A 22,289-nucleotide genomic window follows, 5' to 3' on the forward strand; every position below is an offset into this window, starting at 1 on the left:
ACAAGAACAAAATGTGCTTTTATTGGATCACAATTTTTAGATGTTCCTATGGAATTTTCTTTCTCTTTTTTAAAGGTTTTTTTTATTTTATTTTTATTTTCTTAATGTTAACTCAATGTCAACCAACAGATTGCTCTTCAGATATGTAGTTCGGCAACGTTAATGCCGATATTGCACAGTGATGTTTATTTACTCCATAGGACGTTGTGGAGAAATTTATTTTGAGAACATAGAAAAGAATTCCTATTATGAGATTTTTCTGCTTGTAAGATAGCTCTTTTATTTTATTTTTTTATAGTGTGTTCTAAAATGATAATGATTGAAAAATTATGTGAACAGACATCAAAATCTAGCATGATAAATTATTCAATCTATTCAGCTATCTATTCATGATGCTGCACCTATATCTACTGTCAAAGTGAGCAAACACACTCACGATTTGTTGTAACACATACTGAAGTTGCTCCCAACCCCTTCACAACATCATGTGTAGAGTAAAACAACATACCTCCCAAGTATTACTATTTAGGTGGGGCAGTCCTGACACTAACTGTTCACTTATTGTAAGAATATTAATCAGAAAAAAAATTGCGCTGTGTATTATATTCAACTCTATACAGTTGGTACAGCTCCACCTTCTGGATTCTATTAAGTACTGATGCTGCTGCTTCAACTTTCAGGAATTCTTTAACAGACACATACTATAAAGTAGCAAATTCTCCATTAAATAAAAATTAAATAAAAAGGCTATTAGCTATTGTTGGGTTCTTACATTACAGTGGATTTGGGATAGTGCGAAAATAACTTGTTTTGTTTTTTTATATATATTTTGGGGCTGGTGAGTACTATATTTAATGCCGCCACCCAGGAGTAACGGGAGTTTGAGCGCAGGCCCTCATGTTACTCAGGAGTGTTGTGGTCAAGACAGGAGTGAAGTGTGTTCTTGTTCATTAAATATATTAGTGAAAATTGTTTTATGTGATCTAAATTGCTTCAAACTACCTTTTAGAACAAACTGACAAATGTTTATATCATAGCTGTTGATCTTGCGTTTATTGTGTAAAATTGCTTTTGGTCCCAAAGCTGTCACATTTCATGATTAGTTTGGAATTTTAATCAGCGAGAATGTTTGGGGGGATCAGTCATAGAGTGCTGAGTTGATAAAACTAGCAAACTGAGCCAACATTTGGGACCATTTTACATCCCCGAGCTGCTCTGCATTATGAATGCTCATCAATTGTTAACTAAAACTCTTTGCTTTTTTCATTAAATGAAAATTTAATGCACACGTGTAAATGAATTGCTTTGCTTATATACTATGCATAACTAAATGCAAAATGTGTGTTTAAAATACGAGTGTGATATATTTTGTTTTGGCAAACGTTTATTACCTACTGCAATCCTAACTCCCACTGTATACCAAGAGGAATTGTGTTTAATGGATTCCTAACGCGAAATAGCCTGAAGTCAGCATAGAAAATAAACAGCCTTTGTATTGTAATCATTAAAGCAACCATTTAAAGGGACACTACAGAATAAAGCCGAGTCCCATTTTAATAAAATATAGATATTGGCTTATAATGCATTATAGAACTATGTTTGTTTATAAAATACTTATAATCAGAACCTTCAGCATAAATATTACCGTATCTTCCTGTTGTTTCAATAGACATATCCCGTTCTGTAATTTTATGATGATGTCAAAATTCGGCTAAAGACTTCCATAAAAGAAGCATTGGACATGTGGATCACAGCAGTTGCAGTGCACCATACGTCCTGTGTTCTCCCCTCTGATTGGACAGAAGTCATCATATTTGACGACGATCTCACAGAAGACGTATCGGGCAGCACTCCGTCTCGACAATGGATTAATTCAATATTTATTTGATTGTTTTTTTTTAACAAAGGGGAGGCCAATAATTTAAACCTACTAAGGAACACATTAAACGTATAATTGATTTATTTTTAAAGTTAGAATGTATGTTTTATACTATGTTATAATGCACAATAAAATTGGTCATTCTGAATATCTGCTTGAGATCATTGGTATTGCACTTGTTTTCTCAAAGGAAGATATAGTCTATCAACTATACCAGGGATAGGCAACCTTTGGCACTCCAGCCACCTCCTAGGGTCTATGGTCAAATTTGGAATAAAATAGTTGAGGCTTGGCTGTACAGCGTTCATTAGAAGCTACAAAGCATCTATTTGTGTGCATCCAATAACTGGAATTATAAATAAGGAGGGAGTAACAACCCCTGGATGTTGGGCTATGCTAACATCCTCAGGACGTACTTGAAAACCAGAGTAATCTGAATGTACCTTTCCTGGTTACATACTTTGATATTATTATTACACAATGTAGATGTAGATAAGGAAGGCACCAAACCAGGCACAGGCTTCATGTCTTCATTAGAATAGGGGTTAGAAGCAGGGACGTATTAGCTGCGAGGCAAACAAGGCATTTTCCAGGGGGCGGTGGCCCAGGGCAAATGTCTTGTTAGCCTTGCGGCTGACTAAAAATCCGGATGGGCTGCTGGGTGGGCGGCGCTGGCGAGGGAGCACTTTCCCCTGAGCTCTCTGCTCAGCTCCCTCGCGCGCCACATAGTAATGCCGGGAGCCGGAATATGACATCATATGCCGGCTCCCGGCATCACTCTACGGCGCGCGAGGGAGCTGAGCAGAGAGTTCACTAATCAGTGCTTCCTAGCCAGCGCCGCCCGCACAGCAGCCCAGCAACCACTGGACCCCAGGGAAAGGGAACCTTCCCCCCCCCCCCCTAGCATTCCCAAAGGTAAGGAGGTTGGGGGGTTGAATTAAAAAAAAAAGTGATTGTGTTAATGTGAGTGTGTGTTAGTGTGTGTGTTAGTGTGTTAGTGTGTGTCTATTAGTGAGTGTGTGTGTGTTAGTGTGTGTGTCAGTGAGTGTTTGTTAGTGTGTGTCTGTTAGTGTGTTAGTGTGTGTATGTGTTGGTGTGTGTGTGTCTGTTAGTGTGTGAGTGTGTGTCTGTTAGTGTGTTAGTGTGTGTATGTGTTAGTGTGTGTGTCTGTTAGTGTGTGAGTGTGTGTCTGTTAGTGAGTGTGTCTGTTAGGGAGTGTGTTACTATGTGTGTGTCTGTTAGTGAGAGTGTATGTGTGTCTGTTAGTGAATGTGTGTGTCTGCTAATGACTGTATGTGTCTGTTAGTGAGTGTGTATGTCTGTTAGCTAGTCTGTGCATGTCTGTCGGTGAATGTGTGTGTGTATTTAGAAGGCGGGGCAGGCTGGGGTGGCGCGGGGGTAGGGGGCGCCTGAGTTTTGTCATGCCTAGGGCAGCACAAAACCAGGATACACCACTGGTTAGAAGTTAAACTTGGTGGCATGGAAGAAGATGCAGTTACAGTTCCTTTATCCCTCCCTTTGCCCCTAAGATTGTAGTAAACTGTCCCACTTGTGTGCTTTATTAAAGACCTGTCTAGCCTACAACAAGAATTGGTGACTGAAGAAATAATCTCAAACAGGATTTAATGTTTGACAAATTTCATTGTGACTCATGAGATTACCATCATTGTTTCTGGATAGAGGTGTTGAGAGATTGCTATTGTCTAGAATTCATTCCTTTAGGAGTGGTGGCAAGGATAGAAGTTAGTATTTAAGAAGACATTAAAATCCCCAATAGGTGGATGATGGGTTAAAGTTTCTAAATTGACTACCTCTTTTCTTTCTGGAAAAAAAACCGCTCCGACTTAATTGAGGCATCATGAGCGGGACTCTGGCCACTGGGACTCTGGCCACCGGAATACTATGCTGTTGAGAGTAAGCTGACCTTATACTAGAAGGCTTTGTAACATGGTGTCAGTAAGTTTACACCTAGCCTACGTACACCAACTGGTACTGCTACAGTTTGCCTATCCATGTGCAGTCCACATCTCTGCTCTCTCTCCTTGGAGTCAAAGGTGACAAATATCCAAAGTGTGATGGTGCATAGATTGATCCTAGATTGACCCTTTTAAAGATTATTGTAGCTAATAGTAACACTTTTTAATTTGACTTTATTTGTATTAACTCATCAACTTGGAAACCGTGGTATAATTTTGGTGATGTCACCAGTTCAAGGGACGGGTTTGCAGTGTTTATCCTTATCATGAGCAAATCTATTTGTTCATTGTAATGGTATCAGTATTTAAAAATAGCTATGTGTGGCAAACTCCCCCTTTTAGCTGAATTTGGCAACAAGTTTTTGGAGGGGACTACTTGCCAGCCTTTTACCCTGTGACTATGGCCCCTGCACCAGAATTGGTTAATATACTTTAACCCCTTAAGGACACATGACATTTGTGATGATGTCATGATTCCATTTGATTTCAGAAGTTTGGTCCTTAAGGGGTTATACAGGCTCTGTTTGTGCAATTGGGACTATATGGTTCGTTTACCGAACAACCGTACGAACAGAGACCACCCTGGAGCTTGTTAACACCTGTTAACAACTTGGAACGTTTCTCACCACAGTGTTCTAATTATTCGTCTGGGTGGCCGTGATTCCTATGAACAACCACGAGGTGGCGGCCATCTTGTTCGTATGAATGCAGGCACCGGTGTTTGGGCATGAATCTCATGGAACTGAAATCAGATACAGTAACTCACGAACACCGCTGAACTTCCATCATCGCCTGCATTCATTTCTATTCAGCTTAGAAGGGCACTGTTCGGTGAGAACATTCGTCTGGATGAAGGGAACAAGCTCCAGGGTAAGACTATTGACTCCGTTCGGTAGTTTGTTTGTTTGTTTGGAACTGTTTTGGGCATGAAATCATGCGTGCGGTCGGTCAAAAGAGACTTCCAGGAATTTCCTGAACCCCTGCTCTGATCTGGGTGATTTAATTTTTGGACATGTTGTTCACCCAGATCAGGGCTATTAGGGGATGTAATATTTATGGGGATATGTTATGTTTTGGGGTGTTTTCTGTACTTTGGGGAAAATGTGTGTTTTTCTGCCTGTGGATAATTAGGTTATTGTATTAACTGCTTTAATTATATCACAGGTAGAGGGGATGGATTGTTTGCTGTATGTGGGAATGTCAGACACTGTACATTGTTTTTATTGGTTTGTACATCTTGTAATTCGGTGCTCCATCAGGTCCTGGGGGTGTTCCCCATACCTGAGGAATTGTATAAAAGCCAACCTGAACCATTAAAGCTGAAATTCCTGCTTACACTCCAAAACTGTGTGTTGTCCAGTTATTGGAGGGAAAGAAGATTTGCTCCTGTGTCTGCTGTTCCAGCTTGCAGGGGATTCAACGGGAAAAGTCCTTGTAAGGACTAGAGCTAATTCCCCATTTGGCTCCAGGAAGGAGCGGTTCCAGGGCCCCAGTCAAGCCACAGCGACTGTGGGCGAAAGTGCTGCGGTTTGTCCCCTGTTCCAGCTAGGAAGCAGTCCTTTGGCGGAGGTACCCAGCCGGGGTAAAGGGAGCTCCACTACACTATGTAAAAGTGTTATGAGTGATTTATCAAGCCCTTTTGGCGACTGTTGAATTTGATAAATGGTTTTATTAAAGTATTCTACTGTTTTCTGACCAACTGCTGCTCACCCTAACTTGCCTGCTGCAGCAGGTTAACACAGAGCTATCACAGCAGCAGGGGAGCAGTTGGTCAGATAACAGTACAGTCTGGCCCAACATGGCCGCTCAACCAGAAAAAAAAAAAGTGAAACTGATTCAGAAAATAAATATACATCATTAAAATCAATATACAATAAAGTTTCATTAAATGTAACGAACTAATAAAAAAATGAGAAGTGAAATTTTGCCGAGTTGTCCTTAAAGCTTGACTGCGCAACACAAGGTATGTACAATTTTTTTGACGAACTTATGGTGGCAAAAGTGTTTCTAAAATTATGAGAAAGGTGTAAATGTGATTTTATAACATCATTAATGTCTCCTTGGAGCTTGATAACACGTCAGTGACTATCAAACAGTATATTGTGAGACCTATGTTACTTTAATATTACACCACAATATTTCATCTTCATTAGGTGTTCAGCAATAGCATTACCGTCGAAATTCACAAGGTGAGATGACACTATCTGCCGTCCGACCAAAAAGTGCTGATGGTAGTTATTTATGCTAATGAACCTGCTGCTGATGTTTTTAAGCTGTTAGCAATCTGGTTTCAGATTTTGAGACAATGACATCATATGATCAACAGTTGCATTTCTTGAATCAGTGGATACTTTAAACATATTTAATTCTGGTTCAACCAGCAAAGATACATTTATATTTTTAAAGAATATCTTGGGGTAAAAGGTTTTTATTATTACCCAACTGTATTCAAATAACTGCCCAACCTACCGTGCTGGTAATTAAACGTGTTTCCCCAAGAAACTGCATTCAGACAACCTTGTCTTTAATGTGTCTTAATTTAACCACAAAATTATGTTTTTTATTTTATTTCATGTGCAGTGTTTCTATTCCATATGTTTAATTGATTGACCCTAGTAACTTTACACCCCAATGATGGTCCATTTTTGCAAAGTGTTCGGTAATGAAGGAGTTAAAGGATTCCTTCAACCTTTTTTATGAAGTTAAAAAAACAAAACAATTAGAATGCCCTGTTAATAATTAGTTCTCCTCGCTCTTCCCATGCTATAAACCTATAAATTAAGCTTTAAACTCATCTTGGATCAACCACAGGGTGAAGCTCCCCTCGCTGGTTTCCACCCCTGTCCGACAACACTGCTTCCCTGTGGAGGTCCAATCAAATGCTTCTCATGCAAGGTCATTCACTAAAATAAGAATTGTTGCTAATTCAAAATGAATCCAAAGTGGCTTTCAAATTTAAGGCAAAGGTGGTTGAAGTGGATCAGCAGTCCCTTCAGGCTTTTTGCTATAAACACTGTGTTTTCAAAATGCAGTATTTACATTACAGCCTAGGGATACCTTCACTGGCCACTAGAGGTGCTTCCTGGGGCAGTGCTGCACAGTGAGCAGCATTGCCATGCAGTGTCTCCACCCTCTGCATGGAGACACTGAACTTTCCTCATAGAGTTGCATTGATTCAATGTTTCTCTATGAGGAGATGCTGATTGGCTGTGTTTGACTTGTGTTAGCTTTGCCCATGATCTGCCTCCTTGACTGCCTCAGTCAATCCTATGGGGAAGCTTTGTGATTGGCTCACTCCTGATGATGTCAGCCAGGCCGGCAGGTCAGGGGCAGTAGCTGCAGATTTGAATATAAGTAAGATTTTACTATATTTATGGGGGCAAATGGGTTCAGGGGGGCTAGATGGGGGTTTTAACACTATAGGATCAGGAATACATGTTTGTGTTCCTGACCCTATAGTGTTTCTTTAAGTTTGAAATAAATTTTGAATTCACTTTGAATTCCTGATAATTCTGAGCTTAGTAAATGAACCTGACAGTGAAGCATTTGATTGGACGGTTCCCACTGGGTCAGAGCACATGCCTGTGTTCTAAGCTGGGGAGAGGAATGAGAGAAGAAATGGAAAAATGGACAAACCAGGAAGGTGGGGTAGGTAAGGAGGGCTGAAATAAGGAAGGCAGAGAGGGGACATTGATGCTTCCCCTTGCAGGCACACTCCCAGGGCTGCTTCAAAGGTTGAAGTCGATTATAAAATATATCACAGATGCCAGGCACAATTTTTATACAGAATTGACATTAAAGCAACACTATAGTCACCAAAATGACTTTATCTTAATGAATCATTTTTTTGTGTATAGATCATGCCCCTGCAGTCGCGCTGTTCAATAACTTTTTTTATACAGCCCTAGTCACACCTTCCTGTATGTGACTTACACAGCCTTCCTAAACACTTCCTGTAAAGTGAGATCTAATGTTTACACTTCCTTTATTGCACATTATGGTTTTTTTTTTACTTTCTGATCTCTGGCTCTGTTAATAGTTTGCTAGACCTTGCAGGGAGCCTCATGTGTATGATTAAAGTTCAGTTTACAGAGCAGGAGATAAAATACCTAAAGTAAGGTAACATCAGATTGAAAATTAATCCAGTTTGTTTTTTTCATGCAGACTGTGTGAGTCACAGCTAGAGGATGTGTGGCTTGGGCTGAAAAAACAGAAAAAAAGTGGTTTAACTCCTAAATGGCAGTGAATTGAGCAGTAACACTGCAGTGTCTTGATCTATACACCAAAACTGTTTCAATAAGATGAAGTTGTTTTGATGACTATAGGCTATATTTAAGCAGCCAGAGTTCTGGGCTGCTAAGTCACATGTGCTGAGGGTGCTACTAGAAACACATTCAGATTCCTACCACAATGACCACAAAGTGATCCTAGTGATTGGAGTAACACTTTAATACGGAGACTGGCTCCACCAAAACACCAACACCACTGACATCAGGCAGAGTATAAAAAATAGAAACAAACTGACAATATTCTAAAAGACTAGTTCACTGTGGAAACATTCGGTGCAACCAAATCACTTAGTCCCCAAATAGATCGATTCCCTCTTGCTCTGCATCTAATTGGATTATCGCGCTATTTTACTTGCATCCGCCTCCTGTTATTGTAATGGAGAGCTTTCAGGAATCTACTGTACCATAAATTGGTGCCTCCTGGGATGTGCTGGGAATTAGTTTAGTAGTCAGAAATTTCTGTCCGTATTAACATTCATATGCCACCTAGCATCATCTGTTTGACCACATAACAGCTGTTATAATATCCAAGTACTGTCCTTATTATTACACTGCCCTCTAAATAGATTTACCATTCTACCTGACTCACAAAGTCTATTGATTTTGTAGACCTACAATATCTAAAATTTGATACATCAGAGAGGCTACTCGGTATCCGTTGAATGGTTTGCTAATCTCCATTAGCGTTACTGTCACAATCCGCTGTTTGCCTTGTTCATGGTGGATACAATGTTTATATGATTATGTTTCATTTGCATATTTTTGGGCTGATATTTGTGGCTATTTAACTCTATTCTATTAAAAATAAAGGATTTTTTAGTAGCCTACACTTTGATAAATATCACCTAATTTTAGTATATTATTTTGTGATAAAAGTTAAGTTTTATTATTCCTCTATTAGGCCAGTAGGGAACTTCCTTTCTCTACTTTTTCACTTGTGGTGGTTTGGCTCATCCGAATATCATCCATTCAAATATTTAGGGAAACGATTCGGACAAACCAAAAAGTTGCTAAGGTAGGCCAATCAGTGTACAGCAAAATATATACCCAATAAATATTCTGTGTATATTATCAGTGTACCGCAAAATATATACCCAATAAATATTCGGTGTATATTATCAGTGTACCGCAAAATATATACCTAATAAATATTCTGTGTATATGATCAGTGTACCGCAAAATATATACCTAATAAATATTCGGTGTATATTATCAGTGTACCGCAAAATATATACCCAATAAATATTCTGTGTATATGATCAGTGTACCGCAAAATATATACCTAATAAATAGTCTGTGTATATTATCAGTGTACCGCAAAATATATACCCAATAAATATTCTGTGTATATTATCAGTGTACCGCAAAATATATACCCAATAAATATTCTGTGTATATTATCAGTGTACCGCAAAATATATACCTAATAAATATTCTGTGTATATTATCAGTGTACCGCAAAATATATACCTAATAAATATTCGGTGTATATTTTGCAGTACACTGATAGGCACACTTTCCCTTTCATTCGATTCACAGATCAATTTGAGAAAAAGAAACCAATAAAGGGAAAAAGAGGAGTAGCAGAAAAATATGTATATATATATATTGATATATCTTCTATTTATTAATTATATCAATGAAGATTTTATTTTTTTTACTGATAATCCTTTTTCCTCTATTGGTCGCATCTCACTTGATTTGTGAATAAAATGAACTTATAGTGGCTGTCCCCTAGCCATAAGTCATCTTGTTTTTTCCATCAATCAACTCTGGTTTTGGCACCAAGGACCATCACAAAACAAACGAACATGCTGGTCCATTGCACAAGTGTTTTGTTCGGTTTTACATCCATATGGCACTTCAGAGTTACAGAATTGGGGTGACCCGCCGATCGATCGAAATTCGGGTAACTTTATATTCAGTCAAAAATGAATGCACAAGTCCATATATTAATTATAAACCCTCATCTTAGCAAACACCCTCTGATAAATAGTCAAAAACATATATTACTTTGTATATAAGTTATATATTACTTATTATATTACATATATTACTGATATTCATTATTTAAGTAATTGTCTTTGTTGCCCATATTATATACTTTAGCACAAAGAGAGCAATTTATAGTCCTATTTCGCATGGAGAAAATGTAGTTAACAAGAACTAATATTGATCCGAATCTCCATAAAAGAGATGATCGTGTCTGCAGTTTGTATTGAAATGTCAGGAATATATTGAGTGTTCGAATTGTTCATTTTTCCTGATGATTATTTTAATGTCAGGAGTCTTATAAAGGTTTTAAAGATCGCTGTTTTGTTTTTTTTGGTCTCAAAACACAATCCTATGGACAGAATTTTAAATGTGAAATTCCACTGTGCTATCAATCAGGAACTAATGAGGAAACATTAGCCCAAGTGGCAATGGCTGGCTGTGATTGGCTGAAAGTCTCAACTGACCTCTTTCAGCCTATCACAGCACTCACTGCATGTATTATTGAGCTCAGCTATAAGGAAATGTATAATCTCTGCCTAAGCTGCACCTTCAGAAGAGGCTGGGCTGTGGAGGGCCAGGGACGGTAAATTGCATAAAAACTGTTTACTAATCAATTCATAGACAGTACAAGTGGACTCCAGGCACTATAATCAGTTCAATGATGTAAAATGGTTGTAGTACCTAAAGTCTCTCTTTAATACATGGCATACTCTACTACAAAAATGGCAACAAATACAACATAGTGGCAAAATATTTATAAATTGCTGTGCACTTAAATGTAAAGAATATAACAATATGGCAATTTGGCAATCTAGACAAAATAGACAATACATTGTACACTGATACTCCAAGTAACTACTACTAAAGTGGTATTTGGAAATCAATTTCAGTTTAATAGCCACATCTTGGCTTTTTTTTGCCTAAATTTTGCATTATGATTTTTTTGCCTACTTTTATTTCTTTTAACATAAATGTATCACCTATTTCCTGTTTTATAAACCTATTGGAAACTGTAAAGCACGATGAAATATGCTTGCCATGAATAAAAGGTAAACATAATAATGCTATTTTGCATAGTTTCATAATTGCAGAACAGGCACTGGAGTAAATCGATTTGTTTTATTAAAACAAAGTAAATAACCTAGCTACACCCTCATTGGCTGTCAATCAGACGGTCCTGTTACTTCCTGGTTGTTTAGCTCAGTGGAGTTTAACTCAAGAGGCAGCAACTGCTCAAAGCACCTGCTTTGCAAAGACTTCTCATTGAGCTGCATTGGGAAGTCTGTGATTGGACAGCCACAGGAACTATGGGTGGAGTTAGAAGGGGAGGGTTTGCGAAAGCTGCAGACAAGAGATCTGCAGCTTTTGCAAGTTTATAGATCCACCCAATTAAAAATGCAGAATTAAATGCATGCATGTTTTCATATGGGGTATAGCTACTAAACATCGATTATTATTATTTTTGTATTTAGTATTAAAATGTGCTAGACCATATATTACATTTCACTACGGCAAATGTATTATTATTAGTACTTATAAAGTTCCAACATATTCTGCAGCTCATTGCAATTATTTATTAAGGATATAATACAAGTATTGATGTACAATATAAAGCTGACAAGTGGTGATACAAGTGGTGAAGAGGGCCCTGGTCAAACGAGCAAGTATGCTCCAGCATGCATTCAAAAATAATGCTAACCTATTGGATGAACGTAACTTATTATAGGGTACCCGACATCCTCCGTACAACTTGTACTCTTTTTAAAGAGTATAAAATTACATGAATGCATTGCTAGCAAATGTTTGGACTGGGAGAGAAACCTATTTAAAAATGGTCCATTTCTTCCATTTGTCAATCTGGTCTTCAACATAGACTCTGTGCTAAAGAACTGAGTAACTGGGAGAGAAGAAATGGCTCACAGGCAGTACTTCTGCTCTCCACAGGGTGCAGCCATAGCGGATGCGCTGCAGTTGCTATGGTAACTCCCTGGCTGATGCTGCTTGCGCTGGCTAGGGAGTATCGGGACAGAATGTTGTCGGACTTCGGAATGCTGTCATCACAGTGGAGGTTTGTCCTGCCTAAGGAAACGTCCCCAAGCAGGGTGAATTAAAGACAAGATCAGTAGGAGCAAGGGGCGGACCGGAGGGTGGGTGTTACTTTTTGTGTAACATCCACCCTCCGGTCCGCCCCTTGCTCCTACAAAGCTCAGGAAATGGAACGGAGCTAAGGTCAGTGTAACTCAATATTTTACATCATGTAATATATTATGTATCTCATGTACAACTACCACATTAGAGAGACGTGTACCAATAAATTGCAAGAAAATGGCTTAAACAATCACTGTATATAGCACTCTTCAGTGTAACACCTGTTTACTACTCAAACAGTAAGTTCGAATTATTTTAGCATGTTAGCAGAATGCACTTTAAATACACGATTTATGGGCACATTGTATTCACTGTTTATCACAGTAGTGCAATTTTATCCACTATATAGATTTTCCAACTCAAAGTGCAGACAAGGAAAATTCAACAGAATATAATTTTTTTTAGTTTTTTTTTTCATACCCTGTCACACACAATTATAATTTTTTAGTTGTGGCTGATTAGTATTTGCCCCTTCAGAGAATATCTCCAAGAGACGACAACCCAGTAGTCAATTTCTACGCATGATATAACATATCAGAGTCAGATGTTAAATATTTAAAACACAGAATAGCATACCTTTGAACATTACAATGGGCAAAGAGGGACACTTCAATGTTAGGGGTGCGAGTGGGGGGGAGTGTGGACAGGGGCAGGGCTGTTTTGAAAATTTTTAAGTGATTTATTAAGAACAATTCATGCAACTAGAATGTAATTAAGAACAAAAACATTGTATAAGTTTTACTCAAACTGATTCCTAAACACATTTGTATTAAATACATTACTGAGAGTATTATTGCTGTGGAGCTCTGTTATACAACGAGGGGAAAAGTATTTGATCCTCTGCTGATTTTGAACGTTTGTCCACTGACAAAGAAATGATCAGTCTATAATTTTAATGGTAGGTGCATTTTAACAGTGAGAGACAGAATATCGAAAAACACATGTCAAAAAAGCTATACATTGATTTGCATGTTAATGAGTGAAATAAGTATTTGATCCCCTATCAATCAGCAAGATTTCTGACTCCCACGTGCCTTTTATACAGGTAACAAGCTCAAATTAGGAGAACTCACTCTCAGCTTGTTACCTGTATAAAAGACACCTGTCCACAGAAGCAATCAATAAAATGTCAAACTCTCCACCATGGTCAAGACCAAAGAGCTGGCCAAGGATGTCAGGGTCAAGATTGTAGACCTACATAAGGCTGGAATGGGCTACAAGACCATTGCTAAGCAGCTTGGTGAGAAAGTGACAACAGTTGGTGAGATTACTCGCAAATGGAAGAAACACAAAATAACTGTCAGTCTCCCTCGGTCTGGTGCTCCATGCAATATCTCACCTTGTGCAGTTTCAATGATCATGAGAATGGTGAGAAATCAGCCCAGAACTACACAAGAGGATCTTGATAATGATCTCAAGGCAGCTGGAACCATAGTCACCAAGAAAACAATGAGTAACACACTACGCCGTGGAGGACTGAAATCCTGCAGAATCCGCAAGGTCCCCCTGCTCAAGAAAGCACATGTACAAGTCCTTCTGAAGTTTGCCGATGAACATCTGAATGATTCAGAGGAGAACTGGGTGAAAGTGTTGTGGTCAGATGAGACCAAAATCGAGCTCTTTGACATCAACTCGCCGTGTTTGGAGGAGGAGGAATGCTGACTATGACCCCAAAAACACCATCCCCACCATCAAACATGGAGGTGGAAACATTATGCTTTGGGGGTGTTATTCTGATAAGGAGACAGGACAACTGCACTGCATCAAAGGGACGATGGACGGGGCCATGTACCGTCAAATCTTGGGTGAGAACCTCCTTCCCTCAGCCAGGACATTGAAAAGGGGTCATGGATGGGTATTCCAGCATGACAATGACCTAAAACACACAGCCAAGGCAACAAAGGAGTGACTTGAGAAGAAGCACATTAAGGTCCTGGAGTGGCCTAGCCCATAGAAAATCTGTGGAGGGAACTGAAGGTTCGAGGTGCCAAACGTCAGCCTCGAAACCTTAATGACTTGGAGAGGATCTGAAAAGAGGAGTGGGACAAAATGCCTCCTGAGATGTGTGCAACTACAAGAAACGTCTGACCTCTGTGACTGCCAACAAGGGATTTGCCACCAAGTCGAAGGGGTCAAATACTTATTTCACTCATTGACATGCAAATCAATTTATAACATTGTTGACATGTGTTTTTATTGATTTTGTTTTGTTATTTTGTCTCTTACTGTTAAAATACACTTACCATTAACATTATAGACTGATCATTTCTTTGTCAGTGGGAAACCGTTTAAAATCAGCAGGGGATCAAATACTTTTTTCCCTCACTGTACACTCAGACACACGAACAATATAAAGCTTCTAGAAAGGAGGGACATTGGATAGAAAAGAGAGACAGATGGATTTGGGTCCAAATCAGGGGCTGTTCCTCCTAAATAGGTACATTTAGAAGGTGTGAAATAATATTTATATCTGAGAGATAAATGGCAGTTGAGCTCTGGGTGTGGAATTTGCAAAGCTGCCGAGTAATGCAGTGTTATCATTAACCACGAGAGATAATGCTCAACATACGCCTATAAGTAATAATGCTATTAGCAACCGTATGTAGCCATCTACAAAAACCGTCAGTTGTCCTATATCTATCAGTATGTGAAATGAGATATGATATGACTGATACGATTCACAACACAGAACTTAAACAAGTCGTTTGTAGAAGCTATTCAATGAAAAACAAAACAAAAAAGAAACAAGACCCATAACCTGCCCAGAACAAACACTTAACTGAGCAAACTTGTACTACAAAGAGGTTACTACATATAGTCACATACCGTTTCCCAAACATTGTAGTGACTGCGTGACAGAGCTTACTTAGACCTTAGTTCATACTAGATTGGTTTGTGTTAACACAGTGCTGATGAATGGACACATACTCTGTGTGCTGTTACTGTTAACACAAGAATCAAACTGTGTACCCATCATCAATCTGTTGGCAAACATTGCCATATACACAATGACCCGACTCTATTAAACTCGAGCAACATTTAAAGCTGTAACATTGTCTAATGTCAGAAGCACACACTGTCTGCATTAATACTTTGTTATATGTGAGGTCAGCTGAAAGGAGAAATTTACAAACATTAGATGACTCTAAATCTGTCGGTATATTAACCCAGAAAATGCAATGGCTGACTCCAGAACAGAAACGGTTAATACCCTTATTGGCTACTTACAGCAACTTCACTGTGTCCAAAATTACTAGATAGTTATGGGTTTAGCTGGAAATCGTGAAGATTTAACCAGAGAATTGCAAGGTTTAGGTCAAAATAGGTACATTTGAATAAATTGGATTATTTTTCGAGTATTGTTATTTTAAACTAATACTTACAAATTCTTGTCAATTCTTAAAAAATCGCAGTTTAGAGGATAACCTCAAATGAGTATTTACAGAAATAAGCATTGAAATCTCGTACCAACTGGCTGCCATGGACGTATACACAATCTCTGCAACAAGCCTCCAAAAAAAATATTTTTTATTGGAAGTGCTCTCCCAATGGGAAAAGGTATAATTTTTTTATATTTTCTCCTTATGACCAACACATGTAGCTTATCCATAGTAACCTTAATGGTATTTCCTAGTCAATTAGGAAGATGTCTATTGATTCATCAGAACTTAGAACAAGGTCCTAATGGTTTTACTACATCCCTCCTTTCAGTGTCTCTATTAAAAGGAAAGCCATAAATAAGGTAACAGTCCAGACACCGAGAGCGAAAGAATGGGTGTTTGGAAGATAATGAAAATACTTCCGATGAAAAGCGTGGCCATTCTTGGCCAATGTTAGGGAATGAATGGCATCCACGTCATTCCAGCCATTAAATTGCTCTCACTGTTTAATGAAGGAATGTAACAAGCATCCTGTTATTTAGTGTCATGTCCAATGTTCTGGCAGAATGCACGAACGTTTAACTCGAAGGATTCTACAGCTTGGAAATAATATGTGAAGTTAGTGGCAGAACACACCTGTTTAGTGACATAACAGGTATTAATGAGTATGTGTGTTAGGTGTAATGTGTAGAGTCATTTAGGTTACATTAATTCTGCTGCATTTTTCTAATAAAATTCTTTTTTTCTTATAATATTTTTTTCCATAAGACCACCATTTCTGTCCTTCCTTCTTAACCTGCAGTCTCCCTTTTTGCCGAAGATTTGCGATAAAAGTTTCCGAGAGTTATAGCTAGCTGTCAGCGTTTTACAGTACAAAGTTGACAGTTAAAGTACAACCATTAACCCTTGCCGTGCCCGTTAAAGGGACACTATAGGCACCGAGACTACTTCAGCTTATTTCTTAGAAGTCCCACACTGGGACAGCTAAGTGTAGTGGTTGGCGGCTAGATTAGGGATAATGCTGCAGCATATTATGACTCTATAAATAAGCCACCACTCTATGGTTTTACTATACCTGCAATTTATTTACTTTATGTGTATATGGCGAGAGTACTCTTACTTCGTAATTAAAGGCGCTTCTAGTCCTTAGCTGTGGAGCGGGTAGGGTTTAGTATTTCTTAAGGGGTGCCCACGAAGTCCTTAGCTGGGGAGCGGGTAGGGTTTAGTATTTCTTAAGGGGTGCCCATGAAGTCCTTAGCTGGGGAGCGGGTAGGGTTTAGTATTTCTTAAGGGGTGCCCACCAAGTCCTTAGCTGGGGAGCGGGTAGGGTTTAGTATTTCTTAAGGGGTGCCCACGAAGTCCTTAGCTGGGGAGCGGGTAGGGTTTAGTATTTCTTAAGGGGTGCCCACGAAGTCCTTAGCTGTGGAGCGGGTAGGGTTCAGTATTTCTTAACGGGTGCCCACGAAGTCCTTAGCTGGGGAGCGGTTAGGGTTTAGTATTTCTTAAGGGGTGCCCACAAAGTCCTTAGCTGGGGAGCGGGTAGGGTTTAGTATTTCTTAAGGGGTGCCCACGAAGTCCTTAGCTGGGGAGCGGGTAGGGTTTAGTATTTCTTAAGGGGTGCCCACAAAGTCCTTAGCTGGGGAGCAGGTAGGGTTTAGTATTTCTTAAGGGATGCCCACAAAGTCTTTAGCTGGGGAGCGGGTAGGGTTTAGTATTTCTTAAGGGGTGCCCATGAAGTCCTTAGCTGGGGAGTGGGTAGGGTTTAGTATTTCTTAAGGGGTGCCCACGAAGTCCTTAGCTGTGGAGCGGGTAGGGTTTAGTATTTCTTAAGGGGTGCCCACGAAGTCCTTAGCTGGGGAGCGGTTAGGGTTTAGTATTTCTTAAGGGGTGCCCACGAAGTCCTTAGCTGGGGAGCGGGTAGGGTTTAGTATTTCTTAAGGGGTGCCCACGAAGTCCTTAGCTGGGGAGCGGGTAGGGTTTAGTATTTCTTAAGGGATGCCCACAAAGTCCTTAGCTGGGGAGCGGTTAGGGTTTAGTATTTCTTAAGGGGTGCCCATGAAGTCCTTAGCTGGGGAGCGGGTAGGGTTTAGTATTTCTTAAGGGGTGCCCACGAAGTCCTTAGCTGGGGAGCGGTTAGGGTTTAGTATTTCTTAAGGGGTGCCCACGAAGTCCTTAGCTGGGGAGCGGGTAGGTTTTAGTATTTCTTAAGGGGTGCCCACGAAGTCCTTAGCTGGGGAGCGGGTAGGTTTTAGTATTTCTTAAGGGGTGCCCACGAAGTCCTTAGCTGGGGAGCGGGTAGGGTTTAGTATTTCTTAAGGGATGCCCACAAAGTCCTTAGCTGGGGAGCGGGTAGGGTTTAGTATTTCTTAAGGGGTGCCCATGAAGTCCTTAGCTGGGGAGCGGGTAGGGTTTAGTATTTCTTAAGGGGTGCCCACAAAGTCCTTAGCTGTGGAGCGGGTACGGTTTAGAAAATAAGAGCTGCCCATGAAGTCACGTTAGGGAACTACTTAGAGCTGTAGGTTATCCTTTCCCTACGTTACGGTTTACCTCTCTCCCCTCGATATGCTCTATTTCTTAGGAGTCCCATCCTGATAGATACTTATTTATTTATTTGTTTCTACATCTGTTACATTTGTTTCCACTAGCTGTTAGTGTTTCTTACCTACCGAAGCAGTACACTCTTAATTTCTGCTTCGGCTTGCTTGGTCGTTTTTTATTTCATTTATTTTGATTTATTATTTGGTTTCTATTTTCGTTTTTTTCTCGCATTATTTGATGGTTTAATTAGCCTGGTGTAGGCCAGCATTCTATGATTAATTACGAGATGTATACTCTATAATTAATGTTACGTTATATTTATTAAAGGTTATGTTTTATTAATTACTTATCTTTGGGTTGCTTTCTAGTCTTGTGAAGGTATTAACATTTATCTGCCTCCGATCCCTCTTTCCTCTCCGTTCCAATATTTGTATTAGTTTTAATGTAATGTTTTCATAAATGTTAACGTCTAGACATAAAGGAACACTCCAAGCACCATAACTTCTACAGCCCATTTAAGAAAGGCTTGACAAATGACCTGGGGTATGTAAAACGCCCATGCCACCTCCTCAGATGTTCAGCTCCACTGAGCGAAGCCAGGCCGCGCAGGCACGGCTCATTGGCGGAGTGCGTCAACTGAGTGACCTCAGCCAATGTGTGCCTTCGTGGACCACAAGATATTCTGGGGCAAAGGAGGCTGCAGTGGGTGCCCTTTGGTCCCAAGTTAAATTGTTAAATCAGTCCTAAATGGTTTAACTGCTTACTGTGGGAGGGTATCAGAAAATCCTGGCACCATAACTGCTACAGCGGGTTTCAGTTTTTAGTGTGTTTGAAGCGTTCCATTCAGCAGGTTTTTATGCTCATTATTAAGCAATTAATAATAATAGAAATATTTTAAAAACTAAATTCTCCACAGATAAAAATGTAAACATCCATAAAAAAATGATTGTCAAGGCAATTCTGCTTGCAATCCATCCCCTTCACATGCCTTGTTTATGCCAACCCCAGAACCATCCTATTAGAATGGTGGATTTGTGTTCATAGCCAAATATTTTATATTAAAAAAATAAATATATAAATAAAAAAAACCTGGGGTTTATTCATGAAACACAGAATTCTGGGAAATGTTACCATATCATATATTTTTGGTCCATAATTTGCCATTCATTGCCCAACGCACTATAATTCGCTGTTTAGTGAATACGTCCCACATTGTCACACTGCTGGGTTTAGGAATATCCAGCACACGAAATCATGTGACCCAGTCTTACCCACTGCAATGTGCTGGGAATCTGAGCTGATAAATGCAAATACAGCTTCAATCTCAAACCCTGAACACATTTCTATTTCCAAGTTCTAAGGACACCTTACTCTTTCCAGGAACAATGCATTTATTAGTCAGACCTTTCTCTCTCTCCAAACACTGTGATAGATCAGAGACATCATGGCAGCTTCACCTGATCTACACGATTATTATCTTCAAATAAAATCTCATTATCCCAGATGTAGACATAGCTGAAGGTAGGTGTCATGCAAGAACATTAATTTGGTCTATTTTTAATTAATCACAAGAATCATCTAATAAACTGAGAGAAGCCATTATCACAAGCAAGAATCAGCCAGCTGTACATCTCCCAATTGTGATTTCAAGGTGGGTTTATACAAGAGAGAAATACAACTGTTATTATTATTGTAACAAAAGAAAGAATAGAATACATCCACAACTAAGAGGCATCTATTGTTTAACAGCAGGTAAAGTGTAAATACATACTTGGGGGTGGGGACACATCTAATCTGATTTCCACAAGGGGCAACAAGCCTAAACGTGTGTGATCCACCTCCATACTGAGTGATATTAGGTCAGCAATGGGATACAGTGACAGGAGGAGAGCAGCAGGGACCCCTGGGGGGGAGAATCAGATCATTCCATAATGTGATACATTGTAACATCTTCTCCTTCCAAAGGCATCCTAACAGGTATATTACAGCCCTGGACGTGGGATGTGCCATGAATGTGAATGGAGGGCTTAGCATATCATGGAGCAGCTTGACTTGGGCTACAGTGATACACCCCTCCCTGGCCATGAAAGGGTTAAAGAATGCTGGAGATCAGATACAGTGTTACACACGATGATCAGAGCCTTCTCTCCCTTCCTAGCTGTGTGGGTGGATGGGGGGGACACTGCATAGGATGGGGGAGAGAACATTGCACTGGATGGGGGGGGGGGGCATTGCACAGGGTGGGGGGGATATTGCACAGCATGGGGGGCATTGCACAGGGTGGGGGGGGGATATTGCACAGGATGGGGGGCATTGCACAGGTGGGGGGGATGTATTGCACATGGGGGGGCACTGCACAGGATGGGGGGGGTGTTATTGCACAGGATGGGGGCATTGCACATGGTGGGGGGGGGGGATATTGCACTGGATGGGGGGCATTGCACAGAATGGAGGGTTATTGCACAGGATGGGGGGCATTGTACAGAATGGAGGGTTATTGCACAGGGTGGGGGGCATTGCACAGAATGGAGGGTTATTGCACAGGGTGGGAGGCATTGCACAGAATGGAGGGTTATTGCACAGGATGGGGGTATTGCACATGGTGGGGGGGGGGACATTGCACAGAATGGAGGGTTATTGCACAGGATGGGGGGTATTGCACATGGTGGGGGGGGGGGGGGGGGGCATTGCACAGAATGGAGGGTTATTGCAGAGGCTGGGTGGGGGGGCATTGCACGTGATGTGGTCCCTAAGCTAGCAGGGGGTAAGGGAGCAGGGAGTAAGTTTTACAATGAAATGGCACTACATTGCTGGGGGCAAGGGGAGAGGGAGGGGTGCATTCTGCAGAGGGCCCCCAGCCACAGCTGATAGCTTGAGGGGGGCAAAGCTCATCTTACCGTCCCAGCTCAGACTCCAGATCGTAGTGACGGGCCAAGGTGTCCTTGTTGGAGCCATCGATCCAGTAATCCGGCGCTGAGCTCCCAGACCTGGAGGAAGAGGAGGAGGTGGAGGAAGATGCGGTGGAAGAAGAGGAGGAAGAAGAGGTGGATTTGGGCAGAGTGACTTTCAGCATGTCGGGGAGGTAGTGCAGTGCTGGGCTGCCAGCAGCAGGAATGGCAGGAGGCACAGGTCCCTCAGTCGGTAGAGCCCAGATCCAGCCAATAGAGCAGCCCGGATGGGAGGAGGCTGGCTGTGTGTGAGGCTGCCAGGGTCCCTCCAAAACCCAGCTGGAGAGAGCGCAGAGCCCAGAGAATGGCAAGCCTGCCCCTACTCCATTCACAGAAGGGGCACAGGGGCAGTCTCAGAGAAGGGGCACAGGGGGAGCCTCAGGGAGAGGGCACAGGAGCAGTCTCAAAGAAGGGGGCACAGGAGCAGTCTCAGAGAATGGGGCACAGGAGCAGTCTCGGAGAAGGAGGCACAGGAGCAGTCTCAGAGAAGGGGCACAGGGGGAGCCTCAGGGAGAGGGCACAGGAGCAGTCTCGGAGAAGGGGCACAGGGGGAGCCTCAGGGAGAGGGCACAGGAGCAGTCTCGGAGAAGGGGCACAGGGGCAGTCTCAGAGAATGGGGCACAGGAGCACGCTCAGAGAAGAGGGCACAGGGGCAGTCTCAGAGAATGGGGCACAGGGGCAGTCTCAGAGAATGGGGCACAGGAGCAGTCTCAGAGAAGGGGGCACAGGAGCAGTCTCAGAGAATGGGGCACAGGAGCAGTCTCAGAGAAATGGGCACAGGAGCAGTCTCAGAGAAGAGGGCACAGGGGCAGTCTCAGAGAATGGGGCACAGGAGCAATCTCAGAGAATGGGGCACAAGCGCAGTCTCAGAGAAGGGGGCACAGGGGCAGTCTCAGAAAATCTAGCACAGGGACAGTCAGAGAAGGGGGCAGAGGGGCAGTCTCAGAGAAGGGGGCACAGGGACAGTCTCGGAGAAGGAGGCACAGGAGCAGTCTCAGAGAAAGGGGCACAGGAGCAGTCTCAGAGAAGGGGCACAGGAGCAGTCTAAGAGAAGGGGGCACAGGGGCAGTCTCAGAGAAAGGGGCAGTCTCAGAGAAGGGGCACAGGAGCTGTCTCAGAGAAGGGGGCACAGGAGC

General features: G+C 41.3%; 1 protein-coding gene across 4 annotated transcripts in view; it reads right to left on the reverse strand.

The window, feature by feature from the left end:
- The window catches only part of CAMK4 (calcium/calmodulin dependent protein kinase IV), a 203,373-nt gene that overhangs the window by 179,660 nt on the left and 1,424 nt on the right, over positions 1 to 22,289 (reverse strand). Inside the window, exon 2 of one of the 4 annotated variants that reach the window (XM_063453633.1) lies at positions 21,103 to 21,192. In XM_063453633.1, coding sequence (XP_063309703.1) covers positions 21,103 to 21,192 — 90 coding nt within the window. Of the gene's footprint in view, positions 1 to 21,102; positions 21,604 to 22,289 lie in introns of those variants that run through there. The other 3 variants (XM_063453632.1, XM_063453635.1, XM_063453634.1) reach the window with 3 other exon arrangements.

This window comes from Pelobates fuscus, chromosome 5 (genome assembly GCF_036172605.1).
Source record: "Pelobates fuscus isolate aPelFus1 chromosome 5, aPelFus1.pri, whole genome shotgun sequence".
NCBI classification, from domain to species: Eukaryota; Metazoa; Chordata; class Amphibia; order Anura; family Pelobatidae; genus Pelobates; species Pelobates fuscus.